This window comes from Chrysochloris asiatica, unplaced genomic scaffold (genome assembly GCF_000296735.1).
Source record: "Chrysochloris asiatica unplaced genomic scaffold, ChrAsi1.0 scaffold00119, whole genome shotgun sequence".
Lineage (NCBI taxonomy): Eukaryota > Metazoa > Chordata > Mammalia > Afrosoricida > Chrysochloridae > Chrysochloris > Chrysochloris asiatica.
In genome coordinates this window covers 3,143,317-3,157,988 of record NW_006408637.1, presented here as the reverse complement: position 1 = coordinate 3,157,988, position 14,672 = coordinate 3,143,317, and the positions used below count along the sequence as shown (strand labels likewise).

Sequence of the window (14,672 nt, the reverse complement as noted above, 5' to 3'; positions counted from 1 at the left end):
AACAACACTAGTAAGGTGTGCTAACAGTGGGTGGGCAATCATTCAAGATCAAAAGGGCAACATTTACCCTTTGAGTTGAGAAATGTGTGGAAGGACTGTGGTAAGGCAATAGGAACAGCAGAGAGGAAATGGGATAACTGTTGTTGCCTGGAGGAGATTGCAATCATTGAGATAAAACAAAGTATATGATTTGTTGAATGTAAAACTGATGCTTTTGTCTGAAAACCTTCTTCTCTCAATTCACAATAAAATGTAAAATAAAACAAAATAAAAATCACTTTCTAATTTCATCGTCTGTAAGCCTGTGTTGTCATAGCTTGTCACGATGGAGTGATGTGGGCTGTGTAGTTACCACACACTCCCTCCCTCACCACATACCTCTTTGTATCTTTCATAAAAGAGCTGAAAGAAAAAGCAGAACACACGGTTTTTAGGATGCTATGAATTTAAATGCAAGTATGTGTTTAAAAGAATCAGAAAAAAATGTTATACTCCTGTAAGTCAATAACAGTTTTTTAAAAAAGTAATTAATTAAAGCTTTTCTGCGTTCTTTCTTGTTTTCACAAACAGTGGAGGCTCTCCATCTGGGAACATTAATGGCTGCTCATGGCTATTTCTTTCCAATCTCAGATCATGTCCTCACACTAAAGGATGATGGTACCTTCTACCGATTTCAAGTAAGTTTCATGAAAATGTTCTTTCTTTTACAGTAAAATAGAAGCCAGCATTTTGGTTGTTGATTAATTTTCTTTTCAGAACTTTTGGAAATGATTGCATTTTACTTTGACTTATGATAGTAAACCAGAGTCCTGGTGTGGCACCATAGTTTAAACACTGGACTGCTAGCCGTAAACTTGGTGGCTCAAACTTACCAACCATTCCTTGGAAACCCTATACAAGGTCATTGTGAGTCAGAACTGACTCTAAGACCCTTAAAAACAACAGTTAGAAACTAATTAATGTTAAGTTTAAGACAGAAAAAGCAATAAATTCACAGGAAGATGGGGCATACTTAGTTAAGATGATTTGTGGAAAGCTAAGTTATATGATGATTAAAGTTGTATTTTAAATAAACAGCTAAAGGAAAATTTAGAAAATGAGCAAATACAATTCCAGACAATGGGAGACTCTCCATGTATAAATTACACTTAGCTACCAGAGAGAAATATGAGTGATGTGACTGAATCTTATTGTATTATGATTCCTGCTCATGATCCAGAAACATCTTCAATCCAAGTAAACTCTCAGGGACATCTAGAACTTCAGGATGTGGGTGGTGGTGAGGGCTGTGAGCTGTCAAGTTGGTTCTAACTTACAAGACTTACAGCCTTGGAAACCCTATATAGTAATCCTATTTACGGTTTCCAAGGCTGTCAATCTTTATAGGAGCAGAAAAGTTCATTTTTCTCCAGCAGAGCAGCTGTTGGGTTTGAACTGCTGACCTTGCATTTAGCAGCCCAGTGTGGCATTGTGAACTGCAAAGTCATTTGAACTGTAAGATCGGTGGGTCAAGCTCACCATCTACTCCTCGGAATCCGTTTACAAGGTCGCTGTGGGTCGGAAGTGACCCAATGGCACTTAACAACAATGCCACAAGAGGATGTAATGTTTTGGGCTAATGTGCTAGACTGCAAAGTCAGTTTGAACCACAAGGTCAGCAGTTCAAGTTCATCAGCTGCCCTTTGGAAACCCTATACCGGGTTGCTATGGGTCGGAATGGACTCAATAGCACTTAACAACAACAACAATGCCACTAGAACTCCCTTGTTGTTGTTGTGTGCCGTCGAGTCGGTTCCGACCCATAGCGACCCTGTACAGGGTTTCCGAGGGTGTAAATCCTTACGGGAGTAGAAAGCCTCATCTTTCGAACCGCTGACCTTAAGGTTCACAGCCTGATTCGTAACCACTACGCTACCAGAACTCCCTTAAAACTCCAGAATAGAAGAGATAAAATTTGCATATTGATAACCGCAGGCCATTCTTCAAGCCTGTGAAGACTAACAAGCCTACGCCTTTGTGTGTGTACATTCATTTGAGACAGAAGACAAGTTAGAAGGCTTGCAAATCATTAAAAGTTATTCCACACCATTTTCAAATGAGACTGATACAATTGTTCTATCAATAAATGATCATGCACTCTAATTTCAGTCATTGTGCGTGTATTTGAAACTTGACTTCACAAAGATTTACCTGAAACGCTTTTTACATTTCATTTGACTTTACGACTCGTGAATAACTTATCCATAGGTTAACACTTATAAAATTAAAGCACATAGGCCAGAATTCAAACTCTTAATGATTTGCTACAGGTATTTCCCAAAGGATTTCCCCCATTTTCAGACACTGAAGCATGCTTCTTACCTGTTTTGCGTACTACTAAATGCTCTATATTTAAATGGGGGCTCCATGGGTTAGGCATTGAGTGCCAACCAAAAAGTTGGCAGTTTAAAGCCACCGGTTACTCTTCAGGAGAAAGATGAGGCAGTCTGCTTCCATGAAGATTGTAAACCTCATGGAGCAGTTTTACGCTAATAGAGTTGCTATGAGGCAAACTTGATTCAACGGCAATGGTTTATTATTATTATTGTTGATTCAGTGGTGGTGTGTCTTTGGGGTTTTTATATTTAAATAGATCCCTGATGTGACTCTATAGGATCAGCGCTGGACTGCTAATCACAAGGTCAACAGTTCAAACCCACCAGCTGCTCTTGAAAATCCTATACAATGTCACTATGAGTCAGAATTCATTAGAGGGTGAACAGCGACATATCTAAACAGGGAGCCCATGGTGGTGAAAATGGTTAATGTACTCAGTTACTACACTAAAGGTTGGCAATTTGAATCCACCCAGAAGTACCTTGTCAGAAAGACCTGGTGATCTACTCAACAATAAGCCAATGAAAACTTATGGAGTACACTTCTATTCTAACACACATGGAGTCACCATGAGGAGGAGTCAACTTTATGGCAACTCTTTGATTATATATCATGGTGTGCATGGAGTCGGTTCTAACTCATAGAGACCCTGTACAGGATTTTCGAGGCTGTAAACCTGTACAGGAGCAGAAAGCCTCATCTGTCTTCCACGGAACAGCTGGTAGTTTCAAACTACTGACTTTGAGGTTAGCAGCCCGACTTGTAATCACTATGCTACCAAGGATCCATATATATATATGTGTGTGTGTGTGTGTGTGTGTATGTTGTTGTTGTTGTTGTTGTTGTTGTTAACTGCTGTAGAGTCGGTTCCAACCCATAGCGACCCTGAACAGGGTTTCAGAGGCTGTAAATCTTTACCGGAGCAGAAAGCCTCATCTTTCTCCTGCGGAACAGCTGGTAGTTTCGAACTGCTGACCTTGCAGTTCGCAGCCTGATTCATAACCACTACGCTACCAGAGCTCCTTATTGTTGCATATGAATGCATTAGCATGATCATATTTTCACTGACAAGCTTTATTGGTGATTAGCAAATATGTTTCTTATATGTGACCAGTATTACCGCAGATATACATGTTGCACACAGGTAATGTGATTGACTTATAAATGTAATTAATCCCACAACACTAGTGATCTGCAGTCGCTGCTTCATTGAATTCTTTTGTCATCTCCATTCTAGGGAATAAGACAGGATGCAGTTGACAGATGTTCAGAGTTTGTTCATGGTCCAGAGCCAGGCATGTCCCCCTATTGTTGTTAGGTACCTTGGAGTCAGTTGTCACTCAGAGCAAGCTTATGCACAACAGAGCAAAACCCTGCCTGTCCTGTGCCATCCTTACAGTTGTGTTATTTGAAACTGTTGTTAGCACAGCATCAATCCATCTTGGGATTTTTCTCTTTTTCACTGACTCTTTCCACTTCACCACGCATGATGCCCTTCTCTAGAGACTCATCCCTCCTGACACCATGTCCAAAGCATTCTAGACAAAGTCTTGCCATCTTTGCTCTTACGGAGCATCTGGGTTGTATTTTTTTCCAAGACAGCTTTGTTTGTTCTTGTCGTAGTACTTTTAGTATTATTCACTAATACCATAATTGAAATGCATTGATTCTTATACTGTCTTCCTTATTCATTGGCCAACTTTCAGATGACTGCAAATACCATGGCTTGAGTCAAGTGCATCTTGGTCCTAAAACTGACATCTTTGCTCTTTAACATTTTAAGGAGATCTTTTGCAGCAGGCTTGCCTAATGCAATATGTCTGATTTCCTGACTGCTGCGTCTATGAATGTTGGTGGGTGGATCCAAGCAAAATCTTGGACTACTTCAGTGTTTTCTCCATTTATCATGATGCAATGTATTGGTGCCGTTGTGAGAGTTTTTGTTTTCTTTGCATTGAGGTGCAACCCATACCACAGGCTGTAGTCTTCGATCTTCATCATTAAGTATTTTATGTGCCTTTCAACTCCAGCAAGCAAGATTGTGTCATCCGCATTGACTTCATTTCTGATGTCATGTTCTTCATATAATCCAATTTCTCAGATTATTTGCTCAACATACAGACTGAAAAGTATGGTGAAAGAATACAATTCTGGCACACACCTTGCCTGATTTTAAACCATTCAGTATCCCCTTGTCATGTTTTAAAAACTGCCTCTTGGTCTGTGTGCAGGCATCTCATGAGTACAATTAAGTGTTCTGGAATACCCATTCTTCACAACGTAATCCATAGTTTTTTTATGATCCACATGGTTGTGAATGCCTTTGCATAGTCAGTAAAGTTCAAGTAAACATCTTTCAGGTATTCTCTGCTTTTAGCCAAGATCCATCTGATGTCAGCAATGATACCCATAATTCTATGTCCTCTTCTACATCTGGTTTGAAAATCTGGCAGCTCCTTGACCATGTACTGCTGTGACCATTTTTGAATTATTTTCATTTTCATCAAAATTTCATTTGCAAGTTAACTCAATGATATTTTTCTATGACTTCTGCTTTCTGTTGGGTCATCAACAAATAAAGGATCTCTTCCAGTGGGTTGACCAGCTAACTATCTTCCAAATTCCTTGGTATAGATGAATATGTGCTTTTAGTGCTTCATATGTTTGTTGAAACATTTTAGTTTGTATCCTGTCAATTCCTGGAGTCTTGTTTTTTACTGGTGCCTTCAGTGCAGCTTGGACTTCCTCCTTCAGTACCATTGGTTCTTGACCATGTGCTACCCCTTTTCTTTTTGGTACAGTTACTCTTTGTATTTCTTCCATTTCTTTTGATGCCTCCTGCATCATTCAATATTTTGCCCATGTTGTTGTTAAGTACTGTCGAGTTGATTGTGACTCATAGCAACCCTGTGCAGGGTTTCTGAGGAGAAGCTGGTGGGTTTGAATTGTCAACCTTTGGTGTGAAGTCTCATGCTGATCCTACAGCAGCATCTCACCAAGAGAATCCTTCAATATTGCAAACCGAAGATTGAATTTTTGGTTTGTTTGTTTGTTTTTTTCAGTTCTTTCAGCTTGAAAATGCTGAACATATTCTTCCCTTTTGTTTTTCTAACTCCAGGTCTTTGTACAATCCATTACAATACTTGACTTCTCAAGGTGCCCTTTGAAATTTTCTGTTCATTTCTTTTACTTCTTCATGTTTTCCATTCACTTTAGCTTCTCTACACTTGCCAAGTTTCAGAGTGTCTTCTGACATTAATTTTGGTCTTTTCTTTCTTTTCTATCTTTTTAATGACCTTTTGCTTTCTTCACGTACGATGTTCTTGATATCGTGTCACAATCCTTCTGCATTGTACTTCATATAGATCTTGAAATACTCTTTTGACGACGAATGTTTTGCCATTTGTCATTCCCGGCTGGCCAATACCAGTCCAATTCAGCCCACTAGTGTTTAGTATAGTGATCTTTATGTGTTCCATTTCATTTTTGATGACTGTCAACTTTCCTAGTTCCATACTTTGTGCCATTCATGTTATGTTTATTAATGGATATTTGCAGGTATTTCTTCCCATTTTGATTTGTGCCCTATCAGCTAATGAAGGTCTTGAAAACTTTGCTCCATTCATGTCATTAAGGTCAACTCTCCTTTGAGTAAACAACTCTTCCCCAGTCATAATCTGAGTGCCTTCCAACCTGACAGGTTTATCTTCTGGCACTATATCTGACAATGTGCTGCTTCTATTGAAAAGGTTTTCCGTGCCTAACCATTCAGCAGAGACCTGCCTCTGTTTCTTCCTAGTCTGCCTTAGTCTGTAAACTCCACTCAAACCTGCCCACCAGGGGTGACCCTTCTGGTATTTAAAATCCCAATGCTTCCAGGATCACAGGAACACATAAACCATTACAGTGTGCCAACAGTCTAACAACCTGCAATCCATCTAATAGGACTATAAATGTGCTTAAAAAATGAAAAATCAATTGCTTATGATATTAATAGGATTTTTCCTAGTCAGGTATTTTCTTTGTAGCTTAAGTTAATCACTTTGTAGGATTTTACAGAATCTGAATTCTGCCCTTTGTTAATAAAATCAATCAACTAAGACTTTATTGGATTTTTAAAAATGAACTCTGGTTTGTGCAGCTTAAAATTTTAGAGTAGTATGTGTCTTTATAAATTAATATTTTTTAAAAGTGAAAAAAACAAGTTGTTTTCATCTAGCTGGATAATGTTGAAACCTTCTTTGTATAATCAACAGAGCTAGATAATTGACTTCCTAATCTCAGGAGTCCTGGTGTGGCGCTGTGGGTTAATGCGCTAGACTGCAAAGCCATTTGAACTGCAAGGTCAGTAGTTCAAGCTCACCAGTTGCTCCTTGGAAATCCTATACAGGGTCGCTATGAGTCAGAATCGACTTGCTCTGGGGTTAAAACATAAGCTATTAGCAACTGTACTGGTTAATTGTCGAGGATAAAAACAGAGAATAATTGAGAAATGTTCTGAGTTCTTTATGTGTCTAACCTGAGTCTCACTCCTTGGTTCCACAGACACCCTATTTTTGGCCATCAAATTGTTGGGAGCCGGAAAATACAGACTATGGTCAGTATAATACCTCATCATTTTATTACTGAAAGCCAGTTTGTCTAATGAGTATGTACTTGTGTTTTATTGATTTATCTTATACTGAGACAAGGAAACCACATTGTTAAATATGTGATAATATTTCTAACACTAAACTTATGAATGATCTTGTTTGGTCTTTCTGAAAACTAGTGGCCACTTTTTCAGCAATATATTTCCTTCTATATAAAGAAAAACTTTATAAAGTTAAACAATGTATTGTTGTTGTTAAGTGCCGTCGTTTCACTCATGGTGATCCTGTGTAGAGTTTCTCAGGCTTTAAATCTCAGGAGCAGAAAGCATTATCTTTCTCCCAGCTGATGGGCTCAAATCACAGACTTTATGATTCGCAGTTCAGTGCTAATCATACGGAGCCTTGGCACTCCCTAAACAACCTGTGTTGTTAAGTGTCGTCAAGTTAGTTCCATCTCATAGCAACTCAGTATTGGGTTTCCAAAGACAGGTAAATTTGAACTACCGACCTTGTGGTTTGAACTGACCTTGCAGTCCTGCACTTATCCTGTAGCACCACTCCAGAAGTCCAAATATCCTATTGTTGTTGTGAAGTGCCATTGAGTTGGTTCTGACCCATAACGAACTCATATAGGGTTTCCAAGGAGCAGGTGGTGAGCTTGAACCGCTGATCTTACGATTCAAATGACTTACAGTCTGGCACATTAACCCACAGTGCCACACCAGGACTTGCTTATATAGACATGCTTAAAAATATTATTTTTTAAAGCATCATAGGTTACTAGGAAGATTCCTAGTTCACCTCTCCTACTTAGGCTGTGTGATTTTTGGAAGTTCTTTGGCTTCTCGAGGCTGCAGTTTCCTCATGATTATATGAGACATGTTGTAATTCTGTAAGTTCTTGGTTGTACTAAAGATGGGCAGGCAAGTTCTAAGGAAGGGAAAGTATATGATGTAAACTTGTGAGAGGGCTTCCAAAAGTTTGTGGGAAAATGCAATTGAAATATGGTAGAATATTTCCATGAACCTTTTGAAGAGTCTGGGGTCTCAGTGGTTTAAGCTATTCAGACCCAAGGTCAGCAGTTCAAACCCACTTAGTTGCTTTTCAGGAGAAAGATGAGGCTGTCTTCTCCTATAAAGATTAATGATCTCAAAAACCCTATGAAGCAATTTTAAGAGTACAACTAGGGACTTTACTAATCCTAGGGGTCCTGGTGTGGTACTGTAGGATAGGCACTGGACTGCTAATTGCAAGGTCAGGAGTTTAAACTCACCAGCTACTCTTTGAAATCCTATACAGTGTTGCTATGAGTCAGAACTGACTCAACTGCACATAACAACAACAACATAGGATTACTATGAGATGGAATCAACTCAATCGCAGTGAGTTTGGTTTTTGATCCTTATAATGAACTCAGTTCAACAGTCATTATTTTCGTAAGTACTTCACGAATAAAATAAGTCCTTATGGAAAACTAGTTTTCTTAAATCTACCTGGAGACTATAGTTTTCAAAGAAAACAAATGAACTGTTAGCATTTAATAAATAGATTTTAAAGGGGGAGGACGAATTTTTAGGAGACAAGCCTGGGGAAACAAGTTTGGCAGAAGGACTAGCATCTGCAAAGGCAGTGAGAGGCGTCACTACAGTTTGGCTTTCTTTAGTATTGACCCTGGAGGAACCATAAAATGAAACAATATATATAGAACCTATGCCTCATGCTCTTCGTTTCAGGAACTTAAATTTAGCAATTCATTCCACAGTGGCCAGGTGCTAGTCAAATGATTAAAATATGGAAAAGAGATCTAAAACCAAAAATACTGGGAAGCTAATGTGTATGTGTGAGAGAGAAATAGATTCTTGCTGACCCAAAGCAAACATTATGCAGTTGGTTCTGGCTCTTGCTGACACCATGTATTGTAGAGGATAACTTCTCCATCAAGTTCTCTTGATGGATGCAGCTTGCTAGATTTTTCTACTGAAGTGCTGCTGAGTGGGTTCAAATTACCAACCTTTAGGTTAACTGAAAACCATCTGTGCCACTCAAGGACCAATATTTCAAAAGACAAACAACCCTTCTGCCATTTAGTTGATTTTGGTGTACAGCAACCGTATAAGACAAAGTAGATATGCCAAAACCAACACGTAAGAATTATAAAAAGGAGATGTGCTCTCAACAGAAAGACTTTCTAACAATTAAAATGGTCTGGAAACTTTTCTTGTAGACTCATGACTTTTACCTTAGTAAATATTTGACCAAAGGCCTATCTTTTCTCCACAAAGTTATTAGAAGTTTTTGGATCTAGGGAGAGAGATTGTAATATTGACCTCTAAAGAGCCAGACAACACAATTCTACTTGTCAAAGCCACGCTGAAGTAATGTAAAAAAGAACTGAGTCATCAAGTCAGTTCCCACTCATAACAGCCCAGTATAGGCTTTCCGAGAAGCAGCTGGTGAGTTTGAACTGCCAGTCTTGTGGTTCATTGTCACAGCTGATCCACAGCACCACACCAGAAATCTACCCCCAAAAATCATAGAAGTATATAGTTTTCATATATGGTAAAAGAGAGCAGCAGAATGAAAGTGTTCTAGTTGATTTATCATGACCATTTTATGCCAGCATAAGATAAGTATGCTTTTGTTAGCTCCCAATGAGTTGGCTCTGACTCATGATGACTGTCTTATACTGAGTTGTCCAGATAAACAGAACCAGTGAAACTTATGTACGTATATTTAAAATGAGGTTTATATCAAGAAAATGACTCACACAGTTGTAGAGGTGAGCAAGTCCTAAGTTCATAGGTAAGATGTCAAGCTGCAGGCTCCTGACTCACAGAGACGCAGGACTTATGAACCAAGATTGGCAGGTCAGACAGCAGGCAGGCAGGTGAGGCAAGTAAGATAACAGGCTGTTGATGCCTCCCAGGATCGGCAGGCAATTTGGCAGGCCACTGGCTCAAGTCCAAAGAACTGGAAGTTAGATGATGAGCCAGGTGCAGAATCCAGAAAAAGCAGAAAAGCAAGCAAGCTTTTCCCGAGTGTTCAGTATATTGGAAGCAGGCCACACCCCTGAGGATTCTTCCTTTCAATTGATTGGCTGCGCATAGCAGATCTCATCATGGAGGATTACTGCATCTTAAGTGACAAAGTACTGAGAATTCTGGTCCAATCAAGTTGACACAAAAGTTTAACTATCGCAGTGAGCTCATGGATATAACCCACGGGATTTTCATTGGCTGATTTTCAGAAGTCAGTCATTAGGCCTTTCTTCCTAGTCCATCTTAGTCTGGAAGTTCCTCCACTGACAGATAGAGGGTAGCTATGCTTGAGGTCCTCTGGCTTGGAATCAAACCCAGGTTTCCTGTAGGGAAGATGAGTATTCTACCAGCCAATCACAATTGTCCCTAAAATACTGATGTGGTGGTGGTGGTTAAGTGCCATTGAGTCAGTTCCAAGGAATGGAACTACCAACCTTGTCATTAGGTGTCCGAAGCTTATCCTACAGTGTCACAACAGAAGTCCAAAATAATGAGTCATAGTGACCCTGTATAGGGTTTCCTAGGAACAGCTTATGAGCTTGAACTGCTAATTTTGTGATTTACAGTCCTGTACTTTTCCTACACCATCACACCCAGAGTCCAAAATACTGATTTGTTGTTGTTAAGTGCTGTTGAGTTGGTTCCGACCCATAGCAACCCTGTATAGGGTTTCCAAAGAGTGAATGGTGAGCTTGAACTGCCTAATTTACTGTTCACACTGACTGTGCAGTCCAGTGCATTAATCCACAGCACTACACCAGGACTCCCCAAAATGCTGATGTTGTTAAGTACTGCTGAGTTGGTTTTGACCCATAGCAACCCTATATAAGGTTTCCAATGAGTGGCTAGTGAGCTAGAACTGCCAGCCTTGCAGTTCAAATGACTTTGAAGCTCAGCTTTTAAATAAATAGTCATTTTTGTAATGGGTAGACTGCATGTTGGACAGTTAATGTTGGTAGAAAGTTTGCCATATTCAAACTTTTGTGTTTTAAAGCAGTATGGTGAGGAATTTTTGTCAAATATAGAAGTCAAATATATAATAAGCTAACTCAAAATAACTAAGCAAGATCACGTAAGCAAAATAAAATTAATAGAATATTGGTCTTAAATCTTGAATATCTAATAAAGTACCTTTTTTTTAAGCTGATACACTATTCTGTGATATGTATATATATGGAAACATTGAAATTGGGCAAAATGGAAGAATTTCATTTTTCTAAAAATAGATATTCAATTTCTAAAACTTTGGGCGTAGCAGGAGGACCCATCTTGATTCCCTTTAGTACTAAATATTCACAGTTGATTATTTGACAATAATTTTAATACAACCTCTATATTTGCAGGAGAAAGATAAGGTTTTCTGTTCCCACAAAGATTGGAAAACATCCAAAACTCTGAGTTAGAACCAACTCAATGCCACTTAACAAGATAGTTATATCTAATAGTTTCCTATAAAACTTCCATGTCTTTTTCGTTTACCTTCTTTTTTTTTACTTTAACTATTAAAAAGGTTTTGGTTAATATATATTTAACAAAATAGTTGCAATTTCAACAGTCTTCACATGTATAATTCAATGGCAATAGTTAAGTTCATCATGTCCTTCAATAATCACGCATAACTTTTCCCAGATTTTTCCATCACCCCAGAAGCTCAGTCTCCCCTGAGCAGTGAGTATCCCCTCTTTATCTCTCCCTCCTGCCCATGCCTGGTAACCTACTGAAATTTGGTCTCTATGCAATTACCTTTTCTCCATGTTTCATATCAGTGGGATTATATATTTGTCCTTTTGTGTCTGATTTATTTCACATAATGTTCTCAAAGTCCATCCATGTCCTAGCAGCTATCAGGACTTCATTTTTCTTTATGGCAGAGTAATATTCCAGTGGTATATATTTTGTTTATCCGTTCATCTGTTGGTGGACATTTAGGCTGTTTCCACCATTTAACTCTTGTGAATAGTGTTGCAAAAAACACTTGTGAAAAATATCTGTGGAGTCCTGGTGTGGTGCTGTGGGCTAATGTGTCAGACTGCAAAGTCTACATTTGTTTGAACAGAACATGGGAACCCTGAATGTTTAAAAATTTTTAAAAAAGGTGTGCAACAAGGTTGTATTCTTTTACTATACTTATTCCACCTGTATGCTGAGTAAATAATGCTAGAAGCTGGATTCTGTGAAGAAAAATGTGGCATCAGGATTGGAGGAAGACTCATTAACAACCTGCGATATGCAGATGATACAACCTCGCTTACTGAAAGTGAAGAGGACTTAAAATACTTACTGATGAAAATCAAAGAGCACAGCCCTTGGTATGGATTACATCTCAATGTCAAGAAAACAAAAATCTGCACCACTGGACCAATAAACAACATTCTTATCAAGGGAGAAAAGATTGAAGTTGTTAAGGACTTCATTCTTCTTGGATCAACTATCAACACTCACAGAAGCAGCAGTCAAGAAATCAAACGACGTTTTGCATTAGGCAAATCTGCTGCACAAGATGTTTTCAAAGTGTCGAAGAGCAGAGATGTCAGCTTGAGAACTAAGGTGCGCCTGACCCAAGCTATGGTATTTTCAATAACCTCATATGCATGCGAGAGCTGGACAGTGAATAAGGAAGACCGTAGAAGAATTGATGCATTTGAGTTACAGTGCTGGAGGAGAATATTGAAAGTGCCATGGGCTGTCAAAAGAACAAACAGGTCTGTGTTGGAAGGCGTGCAGCCAGAGTGCTCTTTGGAGGCCAAGATGGTCTAACTTCATCTCTCATACTTTGAACATATTGTCAGGAGAGATCAGTCACTAGAGAAGGATATCATGTTTGGTAAGGTGGATGGTCAGAGAAAAAGAGGAAGACCTCCAGTGAGATAGATTGGCAAAGTGGCAGCATCAATGGGCTTAAGCGTGGCAACAATTGTGAGGTTGGCCCAGGACCTGGCAGTGTTTCATTCTGTTGTGCATAGGGTCGCTATGAGTCAGTACCAACTGGATGGCACCTCACAACAACAATAACAACAAAAGGTATCTGTGTCCCTGCTTTCAGTTCTTGGAAATATATACTTAGTATTGGGATTGCTAGATCATGTGGTAATCCTATATTTAATTTTCTGAGAACCAACAACTATTTCCATAGTGGCTGTTCTATTTCATTTCCCACCAAGAGTCAAGGAGTGATTTCTCCACATTCTCACTAACACCTGTTCTTTTCATAAACATTCCCTGTTATGTCTGTTTTTAATGCCAGCTGTGTTAGTAGCGCCTAAAACTATGTACAAGCGAGCAGAGTTTTATAAAGGAAGGAAGAATGAACAAAACAGGATTAAGCATAATTATTTTTTTAATTGCTTCAGTTGTTTCTTCTCTTGTTTGTTTGTTTGTTTTCTTTATAGTTTTCACTCATGGGATAATATCTGCATAAATATATGAAAGTAATGATAAAGTTAAAGTTGGTTATTTCTCTTCCCAGTGGTCCCCTTTCCCTCTGGGATTCAGTGAGTGTCTGTAATCCAGCCATTAGTGTCACGGCTGTGCTTCCTATTTCTCTCTTAATTTGCCCGTAACTTTGGAGTTGTTCTGGAAAAAAAATAAGAGGGGAAATTTGTACTCTGACATGACAGGGTGTGAACAGAGGTCATAGACACAAAATAATAGTGTATTTACCCAACCAGGATATTTGGAGATGTAAGACTTGCATGTTTTTAAACTGTATATATCTTCTAATGTAAGTTTGTAAAGAATGTAATTAGCAAGTTAATGTTCCCACATTAGTTTTCCAAAAGCAATCATGATCAATTGGTTTTCCTAAATCGATGTGCCCAGAAACAAGTTAATAAATGGATCCTGAAGACAAAGAAACCATTACATCTTACCAGAAATGTCTCTTCATTATTCAGAATTACAAATTATCTGGGGACAGTTAAAAATTTAAAACACCAAACAAAATTTGTATATCCTGACCACAAGGTTGGTTTGAATTGAAAGGTTGGTGGATCAACCTCATCAGCAGCTCCTTGGAAACTCTATGCAGGTTCACTATGAGTTGGGACCAGCTTGACAGCACTGTCATGTGCTTAACAGCACTGTCAAGCTTGACAACAACAACAAAGTATAATTAGACTTAGACTTATGCATAATGGAGTCCTGTTGTGGCACTGTACAACAAACACCGGACTGTTAACTACAATGTTAGCACTTTAAACCCATGAGCCACTTCTTGGACTATATACAATGTTGCTATAAGTTGGAATTGACTCATTGATGTTTAACAATTACACTTATATCATAATATGTAAAAAGGATGCATTTCCATACTATTAGTTGCATAAAAGAGAAAAGCCCTATTAACTTGTTTATTTATTTAATGTTGTTACTATTATTATATGTTAAGTGCCGTTGAGTTGATTCCGACCCATAGGTTTCCAAGGAGCAGCTGGTGAGGTTGAACTGCCGACCTTGTACTTCAAACTGCTTTGCAGTCTGTGCATTAACTCACAGCACCACACCAGTAACTCCATTGTTATATAGGGTAGTATGAATATTGTAATTTTTTGTTTTTTTGTAAACTATTTTGTAACCCTCATTTTTTTTTTCCTTAAATGTTTTATTGTGAATTATGTGATAGTTTACATGGGAGAACATTAATTTTACATTCATTCTATTGTATATC

The 14,672-nt window shown here is 38.5% G+C and overlaps 1 protein-coding gene across 1 annotated transcript in view; it reads left to right on the top strand.

Moving 5' to 3' along the window:
* RGS7 (regulator of G-protein signaling 7) overlaps positions 1-14,672 on the top strand; it is a 479,262-nt gene that overhangs the window by 216,374 nt on the left and 248,216 nt on the right. Inside the window, exons 5-6 of the mRNA XM_006868561.1 lie at positions 571-677; positions 6,922-6,973. Of these exons, the coding sequence (XP_006868623.1) occupies positions 571-677; positions 6,922-6,973 (159 nt within the window). The remainder of the gene's footprint in view (positions 1-570; positions 678-6,921; positions 6,974-14,672) is intronic.